Source organism: Henckelia pumila, unplaced genomic scaffold (genome assembly GCF_033568475.1).
Source record: "Henckelia pumila isolate YLH828 unplaced genomic scaffold, ASM3356847v2 CTG_466, whole genome shotgun sequence".
NCBI lineage: Eukaryota > Viridiplantae > Streptophyta > Magnoliopsida > Lamiales > Gesneriaceae > Henckelia > Henckelia pumila.
The window spans coordinates 2,082,520-2,100,687 of record NW_027331833.1 but is presented as its reverse complement, the minus strand read 5'-3'; the positions used below and the strand labels follow the sequence as shown (position 1 = coordinate 2,100,687).

Below are 18,168 nucleotides of genomic sequence, written 5' to 3'. Positions count from 1 at the left end.
TGGTCCCTTTGTCTACCTTTCACAAGATGAATTGTAACACATTTTGGTAAGACAAGGTTATATTAAATGAAGGAGAAATTGTATATATAACTCATGTGAAATATGGGGTTCATTTGTGAAAATTTTTTGAGCTAATAATCACATGTGATTCCAGATCTATAACACACATCCTCAGAATTTAGTCAAATAAAAATAAAAATGACAAAATTGCCCTTACTTAAATAAATAATTTAATTTATTTTTTTTATAATTCTATATTTAATTGAAGAAAATTATAAAATTTTAATTCAATAACCATGAAACTATATATAATTATTATATCTTAATATTAGTTACACGAGAAATATATTTTTAATTGTAAATTGATTTATTACATTAAATTAAGTAAGAATTTTAATTATTTTTAAATAAAAATTAAAAATTAAATTAATTAAAAGAATTATGTAAATAAACTTATTCGGAAATTTAAGTTAATGCAATTTCTCCCTAAATGAATAAGGTAAAAGCATATATATGACGATTATGAAGCAATGCTTTCCCAACTTAATTCTAGTGGTAAAACATGGAGCATGGATGTGTGTTACTATCCCAAGGATGGCATCAAATTTTCGTACAAAAAGTTCTTGCTTCTTTGATTATTATAGTACTAGTACATGTATGTGACTGGGATTATTGGTACAACGTATGCTTAAAATTTATACATCATTGTTGATTATGTAATCAATGGATCATTCGATGCTATCCTGCGGATAGTTCTCGAAGGAATGATTTTTCATATGATATGCAAAAAAATTTAGGCCTTGATATTAGCACACAGCTAACAATATTCATATGCTAGCATCGAATTCTTTGTAGTCAGCATGTTAGAATGATATTATGAAGCAAAAGCGGAGGAAATTCTAGGGGGTTACCTTTATTAGTACAGTAACTCAGATTTGAACATAAGAAAGTGTAATTAAATTTTGTAAGATGACACCCAATTCGATATTTATAAATGGGAGCACGCATCTAATCACCTAGAGTTGGTCACTAAATTAGTAGCTAACATAACTTTACGACTGATCGATAAATTTATATTAACATTAATCATTCGGCGATTAACGATACCAGCCGGGATCTGCACAAAGCATACACGATATGCGATGGGTAACAATCAAGTCGCAAATATGACCCCAGGCCAATTCAATGGTATATACGAACTTGTGTGCTTCATGATGTATCTTTTAGAATTTGTTTCCCCACTATGATACATATTATATTGGTGTGGATTTCTCCATTAAACATTTGTGGCATCTGCAATTTGAATATAAAAAAGACTCAAAAAATACGTTAACAAATTCGAAGTCGAGGTAAGAGAGATCTCTTTGTCCTTAAGATGAATTTGTCCCACACATGATGCTCACGGGATATGACAATCATCTCTCAACATACAACGACTTCGAACTTATGATATACAAAGCATAAGTTTCATAGCCACAAAATTATATAAATTTTTTTTTTTTGTAGAAGGAAAAGAAAACATATAAATATAAATGCAAGTATATTATATATTAAAATATGAATCTATTAAAATGAATTAATCTAGAGTTTTTAATGTTTTTTTTTTTTTTGGAAAACATGTTTCATCATATGAACATCTCTTGGATCAAAATAACTGACTAGAAATTCAAAAAACATCCTTGAATTGAATGCATATCAGAAAAATCGAGAATGATACATAACTATTTGTGAAATAGCACCATCGATGTTGAGAGAAAACTTTTCGCGTGCTCCAACACGCTGCTTAGAGTTCCAGGCAGAACTATGGATGTTAGGGCGCAACATTCTGCACGCCCTAGTGCGCATCTTGCTACCTGGAAATCCAGGCATCCTTTTCGTGCACTAGGGCGCCATTCTTTGGGCGCCTTAGCCCTACGCTTGCTGTTTAGGAGCGTTAGTTGTCTTTAAGTCTTTTTTATTCGAATTTTTTTTCGCTTAATTTGAATTCATTAAGCTTCAAAATTCCAACAGTACATACCATATTGAAACTACATAACCAAAAGCTTGAGTTCACAAGAGTAGGACGATTGCAGTAATTGCTCTTGTTGGTATTAAGTGATCAAACTATGACAACTGGGTTATTGTATGGTTTAAAATACTGTGGTTATATCGATATCATCAACTAGTGTTCTAAAAGATATTGGACGGTTGTCCCACAACTCCAATTTTTAGAAAAGAGACGTGTCACACCCTAGACCTCAGGCGAACGACATCGGTGTTCTCAAACATTCATTCCGAAAACAACATGCCTTGGATTTCAGAATTCATAATCAGTCTATTCATTCATAATACTGTATTGAAATACATTGTCATTCTTTCTAATGGAAATACACTATCTTTACAATACTTAAATTGAAACAAACGTTTATGCATCGGACAAATTGTAATAAAACTAAATATAAAATTCATAGCAGAATCACATGCATCCTTCTTTACTAGCCCCAGAACTAGTTTTGATCATCTCCTTCAATTCCTTTTTCGGTCTTATCTGAGATGATTTTTGGTGGTGAGTGATATGTTCGTTACTTAGTAAATGGAGGAATCATCCTAGCATTTAAAATCAGTTTTTATAAGAAATTTTATACACATAATTTAGAACACTATTCATGTATTTAACAGGTCAGGAATCAGCTTATATGCACTAAACTGCTTATGATTTTTATGGCTAATTGGTATCAGTTCCCTACTTCCCTATATTTTAATCCTCTTAAAGGTGAGACAAGTAATCAATATCAGTAATCAGTTGTGTTCAGAATACATATTTCTACCACTAGTTCATAAGATTTAGTGTATCAGAATTCAGAAATACAAGTTTCAAAATTCATGCTTTGAATACAAACAGACATGATGGAACAGTTTTAAAACATGTTATCAAGTTAAAACCGAAATCCCACTTTTAGAAAGTTGCTAGAAAATTTTTTTGGTTGTCCTTGCAAAAATTTTGCACTTGCTACCAAACTGATTGCTCAACTAATCTCCTTCTGCTCAACTGATCTTCTTTCATTCGAAACTGTTCTCGTCTCAATCGAATTTTTGCTGTTTTTATGCAAAGAATTGTGTAACATTCTCTCATAAATATGAGTGCTATTTATAGAAAAAAATCTGATTGTTAAACTCACATTTAATGTCATTATTTGTCATGATCTCGAATTTAATGAGCTAGTTACAATTTTAAAACAACAGCTGGACTGTTAGAATTTTAGTCTAGCTGAACTCATAAGTCTAGCTGAAATAAACCGAACTAGTCTGCTGAACTGAACTGAATTTTTCCGATTGAACTAAACTTTTCCAATTGAAATGAAATTTTGGGTTCTCACAATATGCTTCTAGGCGTTGTTACATTAATCGACCGCTTAGTAGTAGTCTAGATTAATATAAAACTTTTTAAAAAACTTTTTTAATATTGAATTTTTTAAAAATATTATTTGATAAATTTGCGCATCAATTTGTGTCGGATGAAGAATATGAATATGTCATGGATTTTGAGTTCTCGATAAAGTAGCATTATTGAATAAATATTAAGATAAGCAAGAAGAATTAGATCGATGTTTTGATTAAAAAGAAAAAACCATCTAGCTAGGCGTCGTCTATCGCTTTCGCTTTTAAAACACGTCATAGCTATAATTTTTGGTAAAACAAGTGTTCGATTTTAGGATGATGAATATTTTTTGACCAGTTGTACCAAATGAAAAAATAAATGATGCTTTTTTTCCATACAATTTCAGAGCGAAGGAAACTTGTTCATATTTCCTGGCTTTATCCACAAAACGTCACCTACTCGAAAGTCGAAACCCTCTTTTTATTATTGTTATTATTTTACTCTTTTCAAGAGTGGATTTGGCATGAAAATGAACTTCTGAACAAACAAGGTTAGATTTAATATTTTTTTTAAAAAAAAACACATAGCAGTTACTTGGCAATTTTGCTACAGTTCAACGTACACGCCGAATTAACTAAAAGTCAAATTAAATTTTATCAAAATATTCCTTAAAACACATTAATATTTTTTTTAAAACAAAACATTGAAATGATGCAAAGCATCATCAATTATTTGACCTTAGCCAATCGTTCCCCACACATTATGCGCCATATGTGCTTACGTGATCAAAAATAATATTCGATAAAGTAAAACGTACAATTTTAATAGTTTTTATTGTACGAACAATTATATTTTTAGATATAATCATATAATTGCATGCGACATTTGATACTTGATGTTCCTATTTGATATAGGGTATGTTCACTTCTTTGTTTTGAGTTGGTAAAAGATTTATTATAGTTTGATCTTGAATTTGATATTTCATTAAATCATTGTGTTATTCAGAAGAACTATCTTTATGTCATTGTCATGTACTTTTGCTTATACAAATATTGACTTATCAATAACAAAAAATTCATCTTTAACATAACATGGTCGTCGGTTTCTATCTTATATATATCTTTCTTCTATATATATTTTATATATATTGTATTGTATGTATGTATACAAAACTTAAATAGATCTTGACTCTCCTAAATAATATCGCTCACTGTAAGGTTTAATTTGTAGTCCAACCATACTTGTGGCAACAAAAGGGATAAGAAGGAAAAGTGTATAAAAAATAAAAAAGAATGTCCATTTGCCCATTAACATGCATGTCCTCGATTAACATAACTTCTATTCTTCAACGTTCAACAATTAGGGACCCATTTTCGCTTACTTTATTGGAAAAAAGTAAATAAATTTTGGTGTCCCCCACAATGGTACACATCAATAATAATAGAAGGTGCCCATGAGGGCATAGGCGAGTTGGTAAGGCTTGAGGTGACGTGGGAAAAAATTTTCCAGCGTTGCGGGTTCGATCCTTGTGTGGAGCATATTCCCTACTGAAATATTGTAGGGGGTATGCTCTGGGGATTGGGCCATGTGCTCCCTCCTTCAGGTCCCTGCCGCTCGTGCACATCCCTCGATTTACCCTTCGCATGAGCCAATGGGCCTCTGACTCATGTGAAATGGGGTCCCCTTCGGGATCAACCCTTTTTCAAAAATAATAATAGAAGGTGTCATTTGCGCGCGTTAGAATAAAAAAAATAAAGAAATAGGTTTGTTGTAAGACTGTTTTACGTGTTTATATTTGTGAGATGGATCGATCTGATACATATCTATAATAAAATAAGTAATATTTTTGAGTCGGATCGAATATGATATTCGTTTTATAAAATTAACCCGTGAAACCATATTAATATAGGAGTTATGTATGGATAAATAAATTTTGAATATGTATTTTATGAGACGTGTAGTTTTGATTCATATTTGTAATGAAAAATAATATTTTTGACATAAAATATAATATTTTTTTATTACCATGATAGTCGGATGAGATCTATCTCCAAATTGACTGGTTATGCGGCATCATAGGTGTTTTTATGATAAGTTTTATATGCTGATAATTTAAAAAAATTGAAGGTACTTTTTTTATTTATGTGGAGATTTTGTTGGATCGTAAATATTAATGTGTTTAGAGGGGGTGAATTAGACCTGGCCAAGGGCCGGGTCAAACCCGGAACCAGCCCATGGTCAATGGGCCGGTTAACCGGGTCAACAGGTTTGTCTCGGAACCGTGACCGGACCGGCCACTGGTCGATCCGGTTAGGGGTGGTTTTTCGATATACTTTACTACAAATATTGATAAGAAAAAAATTCATACCGATACCGATAGTAAAATTCCAAAACTTTGGTACGAAAAAAATCCATATTGATACCGTATAGATACCGAAAAAAATTCGATATACCGAAAAAATGTCTGTATATCGAAAAAATTTCGGTACGGTATGCCAGCCCTAGGTCCGGTCACGGGTTTTCTTTATGAAACCTGTCGACCCGGCGGTTTTGACCCGGGTCCGAACCGGCGGGTTGACCTATTTTTAAATAATATATTTATTATTTTGTTAAAATTTTAAATAATATATTTAAAACCTACACATGTTGGATTTGAATTCAAGACCAAATGATATTGAGACATCACTCTTGCCACTAGGCCAATAGATCATTTGCCATTAAAATGAGATTGAAAATAATTAAATGTAATAAATTTTGTCTACAAGATGTTTAAATTGAAATGTAATAGATTTTTTATTTAGATAGATATAGTTTTTAATATAAGATGTTGAAAGTTGAAATATAATATATTTTTTATTGAATAAATGTAATAAATATTTATTGAAATATATATAATTTTTAATATAAGAAATGTAATATATTTTTTATTTAATAAATATAATATTTTTTTATTGAGATAGATATAGTTTTTAATATAAAATCTTGAAAGTTGAAATGTCATATATTTTTTATTGAATAAATATAATATTAGAGGATGTTAAAAGTTTAAATGTATATATTTTTATTTAATAAATTTATATATTTTTTTATTGAGATAATGAAATATTCGATAGAGTTTTTAAAAGTTTAATTGTAAAAGGTTTTTTAAAAAAAATTATTTTTTTTAAAAACAAGGGTTGACCCGGACCCGAAACAGGCGGTTAATCGGACCCGGACCGAAACCTCCGGTTCACCAACCCGGACCGAAACCGGCCAAGGAAGGGCCGCTTAAGGGTTGGTAAAATACCAACCCGAACCCGGCGGTTCCGACCCGGAACCGGCCTGTGGCCAGGTCTAGGGTGGTGAACACACAGTTCAAACATTTTTTGCTTCAAAAATTAGTTCAGTTGAGTTGTTAACTGAACCACTCGTTTTTCCTTGGGTGTCAATGTTAGTTAACCAAAAGTAGTTGTGCGGAAGAAGGTCGACTGACAGATAAGAACAATTGTAAAAATAACTAAACTAAATGTAAAAAACACAAAAGATTGTTTCTGGATGTTCGGATAATTAACAACTCGTACATCACCTCTTATTCAGTTATTCCTATCAGGAAAGTTGACACTGTAGGAGTTTGATAATTACAATACTTTGTAACACCTCAATTCAGTTAGGACTTATACACTTCCTCAACTGAAACTTCTAGTATCTCACTAATTACAAGAACAATCCTTGACCCGATTGAGAAAATACAAATATTTTTAATTGAGTAATTACAAAGTGATCTTTCAATGATCAGACAGAACATTTTAAGAGTGTAGTTACTTGAATGTAATCACTTTCTATATTGGATAATTGAAATTTGAATGCACGACTGAATGCTTGAGAGTTCAAATATATGCAAGAGAGTTCCTCAACTTATCTTCAAATTTATTTATAGACATAAGTTATAACGACCATATATTCTTTGAAAAAGATCCGTTCCTAATAAAAATGTTCGTTGCATTGTTTGTTTGTCTACGTAGACATTCTTTAACAGATATTACAAAAGCTGGTGCGTAGACACTTTTACGGCGTATGCAGTGTACGGAAAATTATATCCAAAAAATGTTTGTAGACTAAATTGACAATCTTTGAATATTCTTGAAAGCCTGTCAGTTGCCTTTAACTTCTGTTATGGTCTGCCCAGTTGAGTATCCTGAACAGGTCGAGAAACTACTTCTAGTTATGATTTAGTCAATGCACTTCGTTCAGTCGTAATTTGTAGTCGTCAAATACTCAACTACTTACCGTTTTGGTCTCTTGAGTTCAATCGACCAGTCCAGTTGTATATATCCAATTATGCTTATTGACTGTTGACTTTACGTATATTTTTCAGTTTTGCTTTTATATTAGTTTTGCTGTATATGAATGACTTCAGACCATAAAATTAAATGTTCCAACAGATTTCAAATCAAATTATGTAAAATCTATATAATGGAGATCTACTTCTATGAAATCCTTTAGAAAGATGGACACGAATTTTCAAAATGGTTATTGGTTTACTAATTTGAGCATGTGCGGCTCAAAACTCCCAGGATTTCTAATAGTATTGAAATTGAAGTAATTATTATGTGATTTAAAATGTGTGAAAATATAAGAACGGAGAAATTGACTAGATGTTTGGAAATATAAGCTTGTGGAGTGGATCCATTCCATGCATGGACCAAAATATATGTAGAATCAAGCGCTCCCACATGATGAAAAACTATAACTAATGATATAAGTTTTTTAATCTTTTGAATCATTTAAAAGTTCAATCCATGTGTCATGTGTCGATAACTCTAAACTTAATTTAGAATTTTGAATGAAAATCAAATCAACCCAAATCCATTAATTTAAGAGTAGGTCTCATGTGAAATAGACTCATGAATTTTTATCCATGAGATGAGTTGACCCTAGACCATTTTTTTACAATAAAAAATAGTATTTTAATATAAAAAATAATATTTTTTATAAACCGGATTGAATAAAAAATCCATAACGTCTCATGTAAATTTTTACGTTAATCCAAATGTAGCCAAAGTTCGGCACTTCAATCTATCAACTTTTGGGTGCGTTTTACATGTGCTACTAATTATATCTCAAGTCATTTAGCATTATTGAATCTTTCTTATTTGGACATGTAATTAGGTCGCACATATATTTTTCATGGGATACAATTATTTTCAACGTTCAAACTATGCCATCTCAATCACATTAAATTTTTTTTATTACGTGTAATATAATTTTGTGACCAAATGGACCACAAAGCAATATCATAAATCAATTGAGCTGGATGATGCATGCATCTTTTCTCATGTAACACTACAACGTACAAAACGCGTACGGTTTTAATTAATACGATCAAAATCGCTAAAGGTTTTTTAGTTTAATTACAAAGGGTAATATCCAAATCATTCATCCAATGATTTACATCTGAATACGTATGCATAATTAATATTATAGTGGTGACATGACAAATCATAGATTGTTAGATATCTTATCAGTGTAATACTCGTAAGGTAGGTTGAACTAAACCATTACTTTACAAAGACGAGACTCGAGTCCCACTAGATATATAGATTTCTCCACCATGATTGTCTAGATCCGAAAGCGTATCAAGAATTTTGGCCAAATGTCAGGAGTTCGATTCCCTCTGCCAACACTTTCTTGGACTAGCCTGTCACACAGGGTTTGTTCAGTGTGGACTAGCGTAGTTTGCAGGCTATTGCATTAGTCCGGAGTTTATCCAAAGCGCACCGAAAAGTAGCGGCCGCGGGTTCTCACGTCACAAAAAAATAAAATAAAAATAAAACGTATATATGTCAAAACCATAGCTAAAACGATTATATTAGCTACAATTATCTACCGATATTTTCAAATTTCGTTGGAGTTTCTTAGTTTCTGAGATTAACAAGGGTAGAAAAATGCGAAAATGCAAAAAAAAAAACAAAAACAAAAACAAAAAGCGACGATTTTATCAAACGGTCGTAATTAAATTCGGGACTGTTATTTTCTAAGAAAAAAATTTCTCCACGCACTCTACATTAGTTCGTGCATGAATGCCCACGTAACATTCTTCGTGTGTATCGATGCCATGTAATGTGGGTATGCAATATATAGGATTTTTATGTTAATAATTTCATGATTATATTATAATCAAGATTTAAGATATTATTTATAATTAAATAAATTTATCTCTAAATTTGTATGTGGTGGTTTATAATTGTTCCAATCCTTTAATTTCTTCCACAATTACCCTAAATATTTAATCTGGGTTTCTCACGTAATATTATCGCTAATGCTCCATTAGACGTATTTTGTGCTTATAAGGTTGCAAAAATGATCTAAAAACAATACATTTTTTTTTTATTTTTATCTTCAAATTAATGCCTTTTTTACGCAATACATGCATATATATAATTTTCTTGAACACAATGTTTTTTTTTACACTGATTAATTTTTAGGGTTGTTATGATAAATTAAATATTCAAAGTTTAGATCAAGGTAAAAAAATTAGTAATTTAAAAATTATAAAATTTAGATAAAATATGATAAACAATAGCGAATAAATAATATTGATATTGTTTTTGGAGATGAGTTTGAGAGAAAATTAAAAGAAAATGAGGATTCAAGGGTATCTTAAATTAATTAAGTCTTGACCAAATTGATTTGAAATTAGTTTGTAAAGCAATGGATTCTTAGTATAGTAAGATTAATAATTTTTCATATATTTTTTATTATTATTATGAGTGATATGTTTATCTAAAAATTTTAAAATATAGATAAATTTGACAATGCACATAAATAAATAAGGAGACTGTCTTGTGAATCTTTCTCCATAAAATGGGTTAACTTTACTCATATTTATAATAAAAAATAATAATTTTGGCATAAAAAGTAATACTTTTACATGGATGGCCAGATAGGAAAGCCATTATTTTCACATAATTGATCCGTGAGAACATCTCACAGGAGGTTTTGTGATAGAAGAAATACTAAAATATTTAAAAGAAAAACTATATTAGGAAAACAAAAAAAAATCATCAATAAATTATATTACGATGGTATATTCATAATTTTAAATAAGAATGCATCAAATCAATTGAGTATAAATGCCTCACTTTAATTATATTATTATTATTACTATTTGTATCCCAATTATATGGACTTTTTTTTTTTTAAAACATAGACATAGATTAAGAAATCATCAGAAAAATAAATTCAAATGCAAACTTCCTATTTTCTTCTTATTTAATTCATTCAAAAAATTGTTATGCGTTTTTTCAGGACTTGATTACTTGATTATAGGATATATTAGTAAAATAGTAAAAATATTTTTGCTTAATATAATATGAGTCTACATATTTAAAACAAATATAAAAAAGAAGGATAATAAACATATAAGTAAATTGAATATAGTGTAGATAATAATATCAGAAAAAATATGAAATGTTATTTTATTTTCTTAAAAACAATAACATAAATTAAATATCAAGGAATATTGCGGCTCTTGGTAATTTCCATCTATAAAAAAGCGGATTTTTTAAAATCAAACAATAAAAACCCAGACCCACCCCTTTGTTAGTTTCTACGATCTTCTGTTCTGTGAGTCTTGTGCAGAAATTTTCGCAGCAAATCTTCAAGATTTCCCAGTTCCCCAAAAACTCCCGAGGAAATCACAATTCCCATCTCACCAAGCAATCTTCTGTAGTTTGCCAAATAAAAATTAAGCACACAAAACGAGGTAAAATAGAGAAAAGCGTGAAAAAAATCAGAATTCAACACGTATGCTAACAATCACCTCCTACAAATGAGTTAATGCTCCAAAAGCAACAACCCTTTTCATTTCTTGTTGAACCCCACTCATAATTGAATAGTATCAGCAAACAGGGGATCAGTGTACTTGGAGATTGATATCGTAAATTCAGGTATATCTGTTTCTCTCCTATGTTTTTCGGGTTGATTCTTTTTTTTTTTTTTTTAAAAAAAAATGGGACACTGATTTTGATCTCTTATTGCGGGTATGCTGCATTGGTTCGGTTTGTTTTGGTATCCAGATCCGAAAGCGTATCAAGAATCTTTTTTTTCTTCAAATTGAATTTTTTTTTCTTGCTTCTGTTTAGAATGGATATTTTGGTGATTTGTTAATCTGGGTTTGAGTTTGTTTTTCGTTTAGTGCATTCTTGTAATTTTTTCGCATTGCTGTTAGGTTGATCGTCTTTTGATTCTCTGTGCAATACTAATGTCATTTTATTGATTATATTTTGGTTGATATATCGATAATATAGTGAAAGATATTTTCTTGATGCTCAATTTTTTCCATTTATTTTGATGGATTGATTTATGAATTATGAAAATTGTAAGTCTTTTATTTGCTTTTTGGAGTTGGCCAGTATATGGTTATGTGCGATGGTATGAACCTTATAAGGGGATACCAGTGGTTAGATGAACTCTGCTTCTGACACGCAAGATATAGGCACTGTGTCTTGGTATGTTCTGCTACACCAAAACTCGTTTTTTTTATATTAAATGATAAAGTTTGGAGAATTTTAGTTTGGGCGGAAACCGCGGTGCTCACCATACGAGTAGGTCCAACTCTGTTCTGCTGAAATAACATAGCATGAGGTAGCTGATATTGCATGGTGTGAATGCTACTGTAGCTCTTTGATTCCCCAAATTATCTGCTCTCAGTTTCGTTTGCATTTGGGTTTTCTTCATTGTAAATTGCCAGTTATTCAAGTGACTTACTTCCCTAGTCTTGCTAAGCCTTAAAATTTTTTACTGTGAAATAAGCTTATGGCCGCTGATTTTTTTGGGTGAATATATCATTCTTTATATGTATGAAAAGCTCTGATATTTATTTTCTGGTGATTTTAATCAGTGTTTTTTCCTTAAGTTCTAAAATGCATGACGTGTCTACTATCTCTTAAGTAGCTTCATAAAGTTTTCGTTTGCAATTCTTATACTCCTTCTATTTCAGAACAGTTTAGTACAATATCAATGGCCCAAGATGCTTCTAATGCTGAATCAACTCAGCGTAGACCTGGCCTCTTGAAAGATCAAGTTAGATTGGTGAAAAGGAAGGACTCAGATCGCTATGAGATTGCTCCAATTCCTGATAATTTGTCATTTGAGAAGGGGTTTTTTGTAGTTGTTCGGGCATGCCAGTTGTTGGCACAGAAGAATGATGGACTTGTATTAATAGGATTAGCCGGCCCCTCTGGTGCTGGGAAGACCGTATTTACTGAGAAGATAGTTAATTTTATGTCAAGCATCGCTGTCATTTCAATGGACAACTACAACGATGCAAGTCGAATTATTGATGGAAACTTTGATGGTAAAATATGCCACTAATATTATTTTCTTCATAGACTTCTTGCTGCATTACAGATTATTTCAGGCTGAGATTCTTGTTGTAGGCTGATATTTTGTGATAGCAATTTCTTTCTTTATAAAAATGAATTCCGCGATGCTTTTCCTTTGATTTTTATTTTTATTTTTGGCTTCGTTTTCCTTTACTAATTTATGCTTCATGCTTTTGGAAAATTCTCATATCTTCACATCTTGAATAATATTTAAAAGATTTTGATTTTATGTCACAGACCCACGATTGACTGACTATGAGACTTTGCTGAAGAATCTTCACGATTTGAAGTCAGGGAAGCAGGCTGCAGTCCCGATATATGATTTCAAATCCAGTTCTCGCACAGGATACAGGTCCGTGCCTAGTCATTTACTTTTGACTCATCAAAGCCCTTGTAATTTTTCTTGAGGCTATTTTAGTTAATAAACAAGCAGTATTATTTCTTGATACAGAGCTGTCTTCTTGTTTTCTTTTCTTTTATTTTTTGGGGGTGGTGGTGGTGAAGCTTTCTCCTTTTTTCTCACCTTTATTATAACAATTTAAGTTTAGGGGCTTTCAACCTTGCAAATCTTAAATTCTTAATATTCTAGTTATAAAAGTTGATTGGCTCGTTTAAAGTTGCAAACTTCTTTCATCTCATCAGTCTTCTTTACTTCCAGTAGAGTATAATGTTTGTGATCAAATGAAGTCACATGCTACTGCAGGACTCTTGAAGTCCCAAGCTCTCGTATTGTGATCATAGAAGGCATCTATGCATTAAGTGAAAAATTGCGTCCTCTGCTGGATCTTCGGATATCTGTGACAGGCGGTGTTCACTTTGATCTCGTAAAACGGGTTATACGGGACATACAGCGTGCTGGGCAGGAACCGGAAGAAATAATTCACCAAATATCTGAAACCGTGGGTATTCCTCGTATCTAGTTTAAGTAAAGCATGAGGTACCTCATACCCCTTCCACAAGTTCTCAGCCACACTTCTCCTTGCAGGTATATCCTATGTATAAGGCATTTATTGAACCTGATCTCCGCACAGCTCATATAAAAATTACCAACAAATTTAACCCGTTTACTGGATTTCAAAGTCCTACCTATATATTGAAGGTAATTTTGATTGATTCATTTCACCTAAATCTATTGTACCTGTGATTTTAATCATGAAGATTGTACTGTGATAGCTTGTACAGACTCTTGATGTAACTGTGTTGAATGCATGTTATTCAGTCCCTGAAGAATTTGTCTCCAGAACAAATTAAGTCTGCCATGTCTGAAGAGCATTCAGAAAGCACTGAACAGACGTATGATATTTATCTTCTGCCGCCTGGTGAAGATCCAGAGACTTGCCAATCTTACCTGAGGATGCGTAATAAAGATGGGAAATACAATCTTATGTTTGAGGTCTGCTCTTACTATTCAATTAATGACGTATTCGGAGACTTGAGTGTCTATCTACTCTTTTTCTTGCTGTGTACATGAACCAAGAGTGCCGTTATCTAGTCGGGACCTCATACAACTAACATGGATCAACTCATGAGCCTGCTTGAGTGACTGACTATATTTAATCTATCTTTTCTTAAAAAAAATTCTTCCTTCCAACATGCAAAAGTCTGATATTCATTTCCTTCTTGAAGTATATGGCTGACATGTGAAAAGATACTTTAACCATGTGAAATACTTATTTAATGTTGTACCCGAAGTCAAAATTGCTTCTTGTTCTTGTTGTGTTATTACGTTCCTTGATGGATGTATATAAAATTAGTTCAATGAGGTTATTAAATTTTTTTTCCCTGTTATCATATTAGGTTTTAGGAAACAGAAAGAAAATAAATGACTCTTTCGGAGTGGGGTTTTTTTAACCTGAAGCATTTGCATTTCTGCGTTTCTGCACTATTTTTTGTTTCTTTTTGTTCTATGAATCTACCGATCTCCGGAAAGTTGTATCTACTTGCAAAATGTGCATACTTAGTTAACTTAAATGTTTTCCCAAGCCATATTCCAATTGGACTGTTAGAATTTGTAAACCCCCACAATATAAAAAACAATCAGAATGTTTGGTTCCGTATACTACGGGGTTTGTCAAATCATGTTAGAAATGGTTGGATGAAATTATATTAGGACAATAATAATTAGTAAATCTTGATTAGTACAATATTATGATATGATATTATATTTAAACTTTTAAATATAGAGTTTAATTAAAACTAGTATTTAGTTGGGAGATGTGAAAAGTTAGAGGAACTTTTGATTTGGGGAAGATAATAATAAAACTGATAGGATTTATGTTTATATTGAGGGATGATAAATTGTCCTGGTAAATGACAAGAAAAATGAAAAGAAACATATTGAATTTTAAAATATTTTCTTACTTGGGCATGCTTATAAACTGTAGGAATGGGTCACTGATCCTCCCTTTGTGATATCTCCAAGAATAACATTTGAAGTTGGTGTTCGTCTTCTTGGTGGATTGATGGCCTTGGGCTACACAATAGCCTCCATACTCAAAAGAAGCAGCCATGTCTTTTTGGATGAAAGAGTCTGCGTGAAAATTGATTGGCTGGAACAGTTAAAGCGTCATTACATTCAGGTAGTACACTTGTGCCACTATTTTTAACCTTCCTGAATTATACATTTTCCTGACTAAAGCTTGCTATCTACTATCAACTTCATGATATTTTTTAGGTGTATGCAGTTTAAATTTTCTTAATGTCACTACTCATCCCATCATGATCTTCCTCCTGATATTTAATGTGTATATAGCTCGAATTTCCTACATTTTCATGAGATAGTTCTCTATGAAAACCAGTGAAGTGCTGGCTCTGTCACATTCTCGTTCCATTTGGTTGTTTAAGATGTTGAACCTTTTTTATTTGAGGCAGGTACAAGGTAGAGACCGGCTCGTCGTAAAATGTGTAGCTGAACAGCTTGGATTGGAAGGTTCATATGTTCCACGTACTTATATTGAACAAATACAGCTTGAGAAAATGATCGATGATGTCATGGTATGACAAATAGCTGGCCTTCTCTTTATGCTTCTTATACTTTTTTTTCCCTAGGTGTTTATAATTGGTATCGGGATTCGACAGGCATTGCCCGATGATTTGAGAACCAAACTTAGCATAGATGAGGATCTTGTCTCAAGTCCTAAGGAAGCACTTTCCCGAGTCTCAGCTGAAAGGGCCGCAACAAGAATCAAGAATCTCAAAAGGTGCATTTTTTATCCTAGGCTTTTCAAGAATTTAATGGTGCATGAATTTTAATCAAGTGTTGTGCAGTAAGCTGTATTTAATAATGCATATTTATATTGATATTAGTTGGTTTTTGCGATAATAGAGTTCCTTGCATATAATCGAACTTCATTTCTTGTAAGCTCAAATATAAAAGTTTTAACTGTCTCAGTTCAATGGGTATCTGTCTCTTAATGTTGTTTGTGAGTATTTACCATTAGCAGTCACCGTTTTATTCAAGAGATAGGGCCTCGTATCCTTGAACTTTTTTGTTACTTGATTTAACAGTGGAATGTCACACTCATACACGGGGCGCACAGATAAGAACATGTCGAAGATGAACAGAAGATTCGATGATAGAATCATAGACTCACCAGCAGCATCGGCAAGTCAGGTATGTTAATTCAAATTTAGATGTACTATATATAAAGCTTCTGATACATAAGAGTATCCATCTCGATTGAGCTATTTATTGTATTCATCCTATGTACTACAGGGAGCAATAACGCAGCTTTCAGAACAAATTTCTACTCTAAATGATCGTATGGACGATTTCACATCTCGCATTGAAGAGCTAAATTCCAAGTTAAATAGCAAGAGGGGTTCTCCCAGTTCACAAAACATAGCGTTGCAGGCCGAATCCTGCAATGGATCGGCCCCAACTTCCTATTTCATATCTGGCTTAGGCAATGGTTCTTTGACTGGACCAGTAATGACGAATTCCTTGTCTTCCTCCCAGCTAGCAAAAGAGTCTTCTTTGATGGAAGAGGTATTACTGCATCGTCTTTCTGTGAGTTCTTTTGGTTACATTAGTTACATTGATTTTGGTTGTACTTTTGTGGCAGCTATCGAACATAACACGTGGACAGCGTCAAGTCATGCATCAGCTCGACAATCTTAGCAACCTTCTACGAGAAAATGTGAACTCCACAAGATCACATCGCGATACAAGACATGGTAGAGGTGAGATTCTGGATATGGAACCCATCAAGATCCCCATGGTCTTAGCATCGTTGGCTGTTGGCGGGCTGGGAATTTTTTTGTTCAAGGGATTTTTAACCCGAAAGTGATCCCATCTGAGATACCATTAGTCGACATATAGATTTTATTTGTCATTGCACCGAATACCTCCGAATGTTTTGCAATGCCACCCTTCTTATCGGGAACTTAGAATTTGCTACTTGGAGGTTTTGGAAGTGATTTGAGTTTTGTTAGAGGAGGGTGTGTCTCAGCAAGTTTTGTGGGCATTGGGGCACAGTGATTCGGTGATATTTTTGACGATCAAAGTAGAAATTTCGACTTCTAACCACCACGACTTTATGTATATTGTACTCTTGCTATTATAATAATAACTTAGTACTCGAGTGCATTAGTACGTCCATTTTTTTGTCACGAAAAACATAAAATTTTTCGAAATTTAGGTTTTCGTGAATAAATGTCCACGAAAAAGAAGGTAAACGTAGTATTTTTGTGATTAAGTAATTATGTCAAAAAACATGAGGGAGTACTTATATTCATCATGCTTAATATAGTTCATAGATAATCAATAAATTATTATTTTTAGGTAGTGTTTGAAAAACTTTTTAAAAAGCGTTTTTCAGCTTTTTTTTCATAAAATTTTAAAGAAGCTTAAAAGTGCTTTTTAAAAGTCCTTTCAAACATTACTTATAATGATGATGATTTAAAAAATCTGTCCTTCATACTAACCATCTCTTGATAATATCAATTTCTTAATAGTAATTTCTTAAACCGCGATTTATCAATAGTACTCTTATCTCACAAAACAAATTAATTTTAAATGATAATGCTACACTCACCCTACAAACAAAGCACACCATTGTTTTTTTTAAAGGCACATTATCCACTCGATGTTTTATAAATCATAAATAAAATAATTACAGCAACAATTATTCTTAGGGAAAAAAACCCGATTGTATAAGCGTGCTTAAGGTTATTAGAATTAATTATTAATTATGTGGATTAATATTGTGATTTTCTTGTATAATCCAATCTTTTTTTTGACAGGATTGTATGATCCTATCTATACGAGCCCTACCCAAAAAATATATGAAGATGGAGATTTATCAATACATATAAAATCTATTATTATTTAGAAAATATCACATATATTGATAAATTTTAATCTTTTTGGTTTGAAATTTTCAATTTTCTTTTTCTTATAAAACTAATAAATAATGTGATTTGATCGAACTCACTTAGAGAATT

The 18,168-nt window shown here is 32.1% G+C and overlaps 1 protein-coding gene across 3 annotated transcripts; it reads left to right on the top strand.

The window, feature by feature from the left end:
* Window positions 1-10,934: 10,934 nt before the first annotated feature.
* LOC140872451 (inorganic pyrophosphatase TTM2) lies at window positions 10,935-17,324 on the top strand. Of its 3 annotated transcripts, none has more exons than XM_073275291.1 (12): window positions 10,935-11,286; window positions 12,344-12,695; window positions 12,961-13,075; window positions 13,427-13,622; window positions 13,709-13,822; window positions 13,943-14,116; window positions 15,108-15,302; window positions 15,595-15,717; window positions 15,802-15,923; window positions 16,231-16,336; window positions 16,439-16,711; window positions 16,788-17,324. In XM_073275291.1, the coding sequence occupies exons 2-12, from the start codon at window positions 12,359-12,361 to the stop codon at window positions 17,010-17,012; spliced, it is 1,980 nt and encodes a 659-aa protein (XP_073131392.1). In that variant the 5' UTR covers window positions 10,935-11,286; window positions 12,344-12,358; the 3' UTR covers window positions 17,013-17,324. The 3 variants fall into 3 exon arrangements, with proteins under 3 accessions (XP_073131392.1, XP_073131390.1, XP_073131391.1); XM_073275289.1 differs by having other exon boundaries at window positions 12,339-12,695; XM_073275290.1 differs by having other exon boundaries at window positions 10,935-11,294; window positions 12,349-12,695.
* The last annotated feature ends 844 nt before the right edge of the window (window positions 17,325-18,168 follow it).

What these genes read in the sequence shown, in the direction of transcription:
- LOC140872451 (XM_073275291.1), top strand. Translation starts at nt 12,359, where the DNA reads ATGGCCCAAGATGCTTCTAATGCTGAATCAACTCAGCGTAGACCTGGC. An exon ending in TTCACCAAATATCTGAAACC is followed by an intron (nt 13,623 to 13,708) that starts GTGGGTATTCCT and finishes TTCTCCTTGCAG; the next exon opens with GTATATCCTATGTATAAGGC. An exon ending in AAATGATCGATGATGTCATG is followed by an intron (nt 15,718 to 15,801) that starts GTATGACAAATA and finishes GGGATTCGACAG; the next exon opens with GCATTGCCCGATGATTTGAG.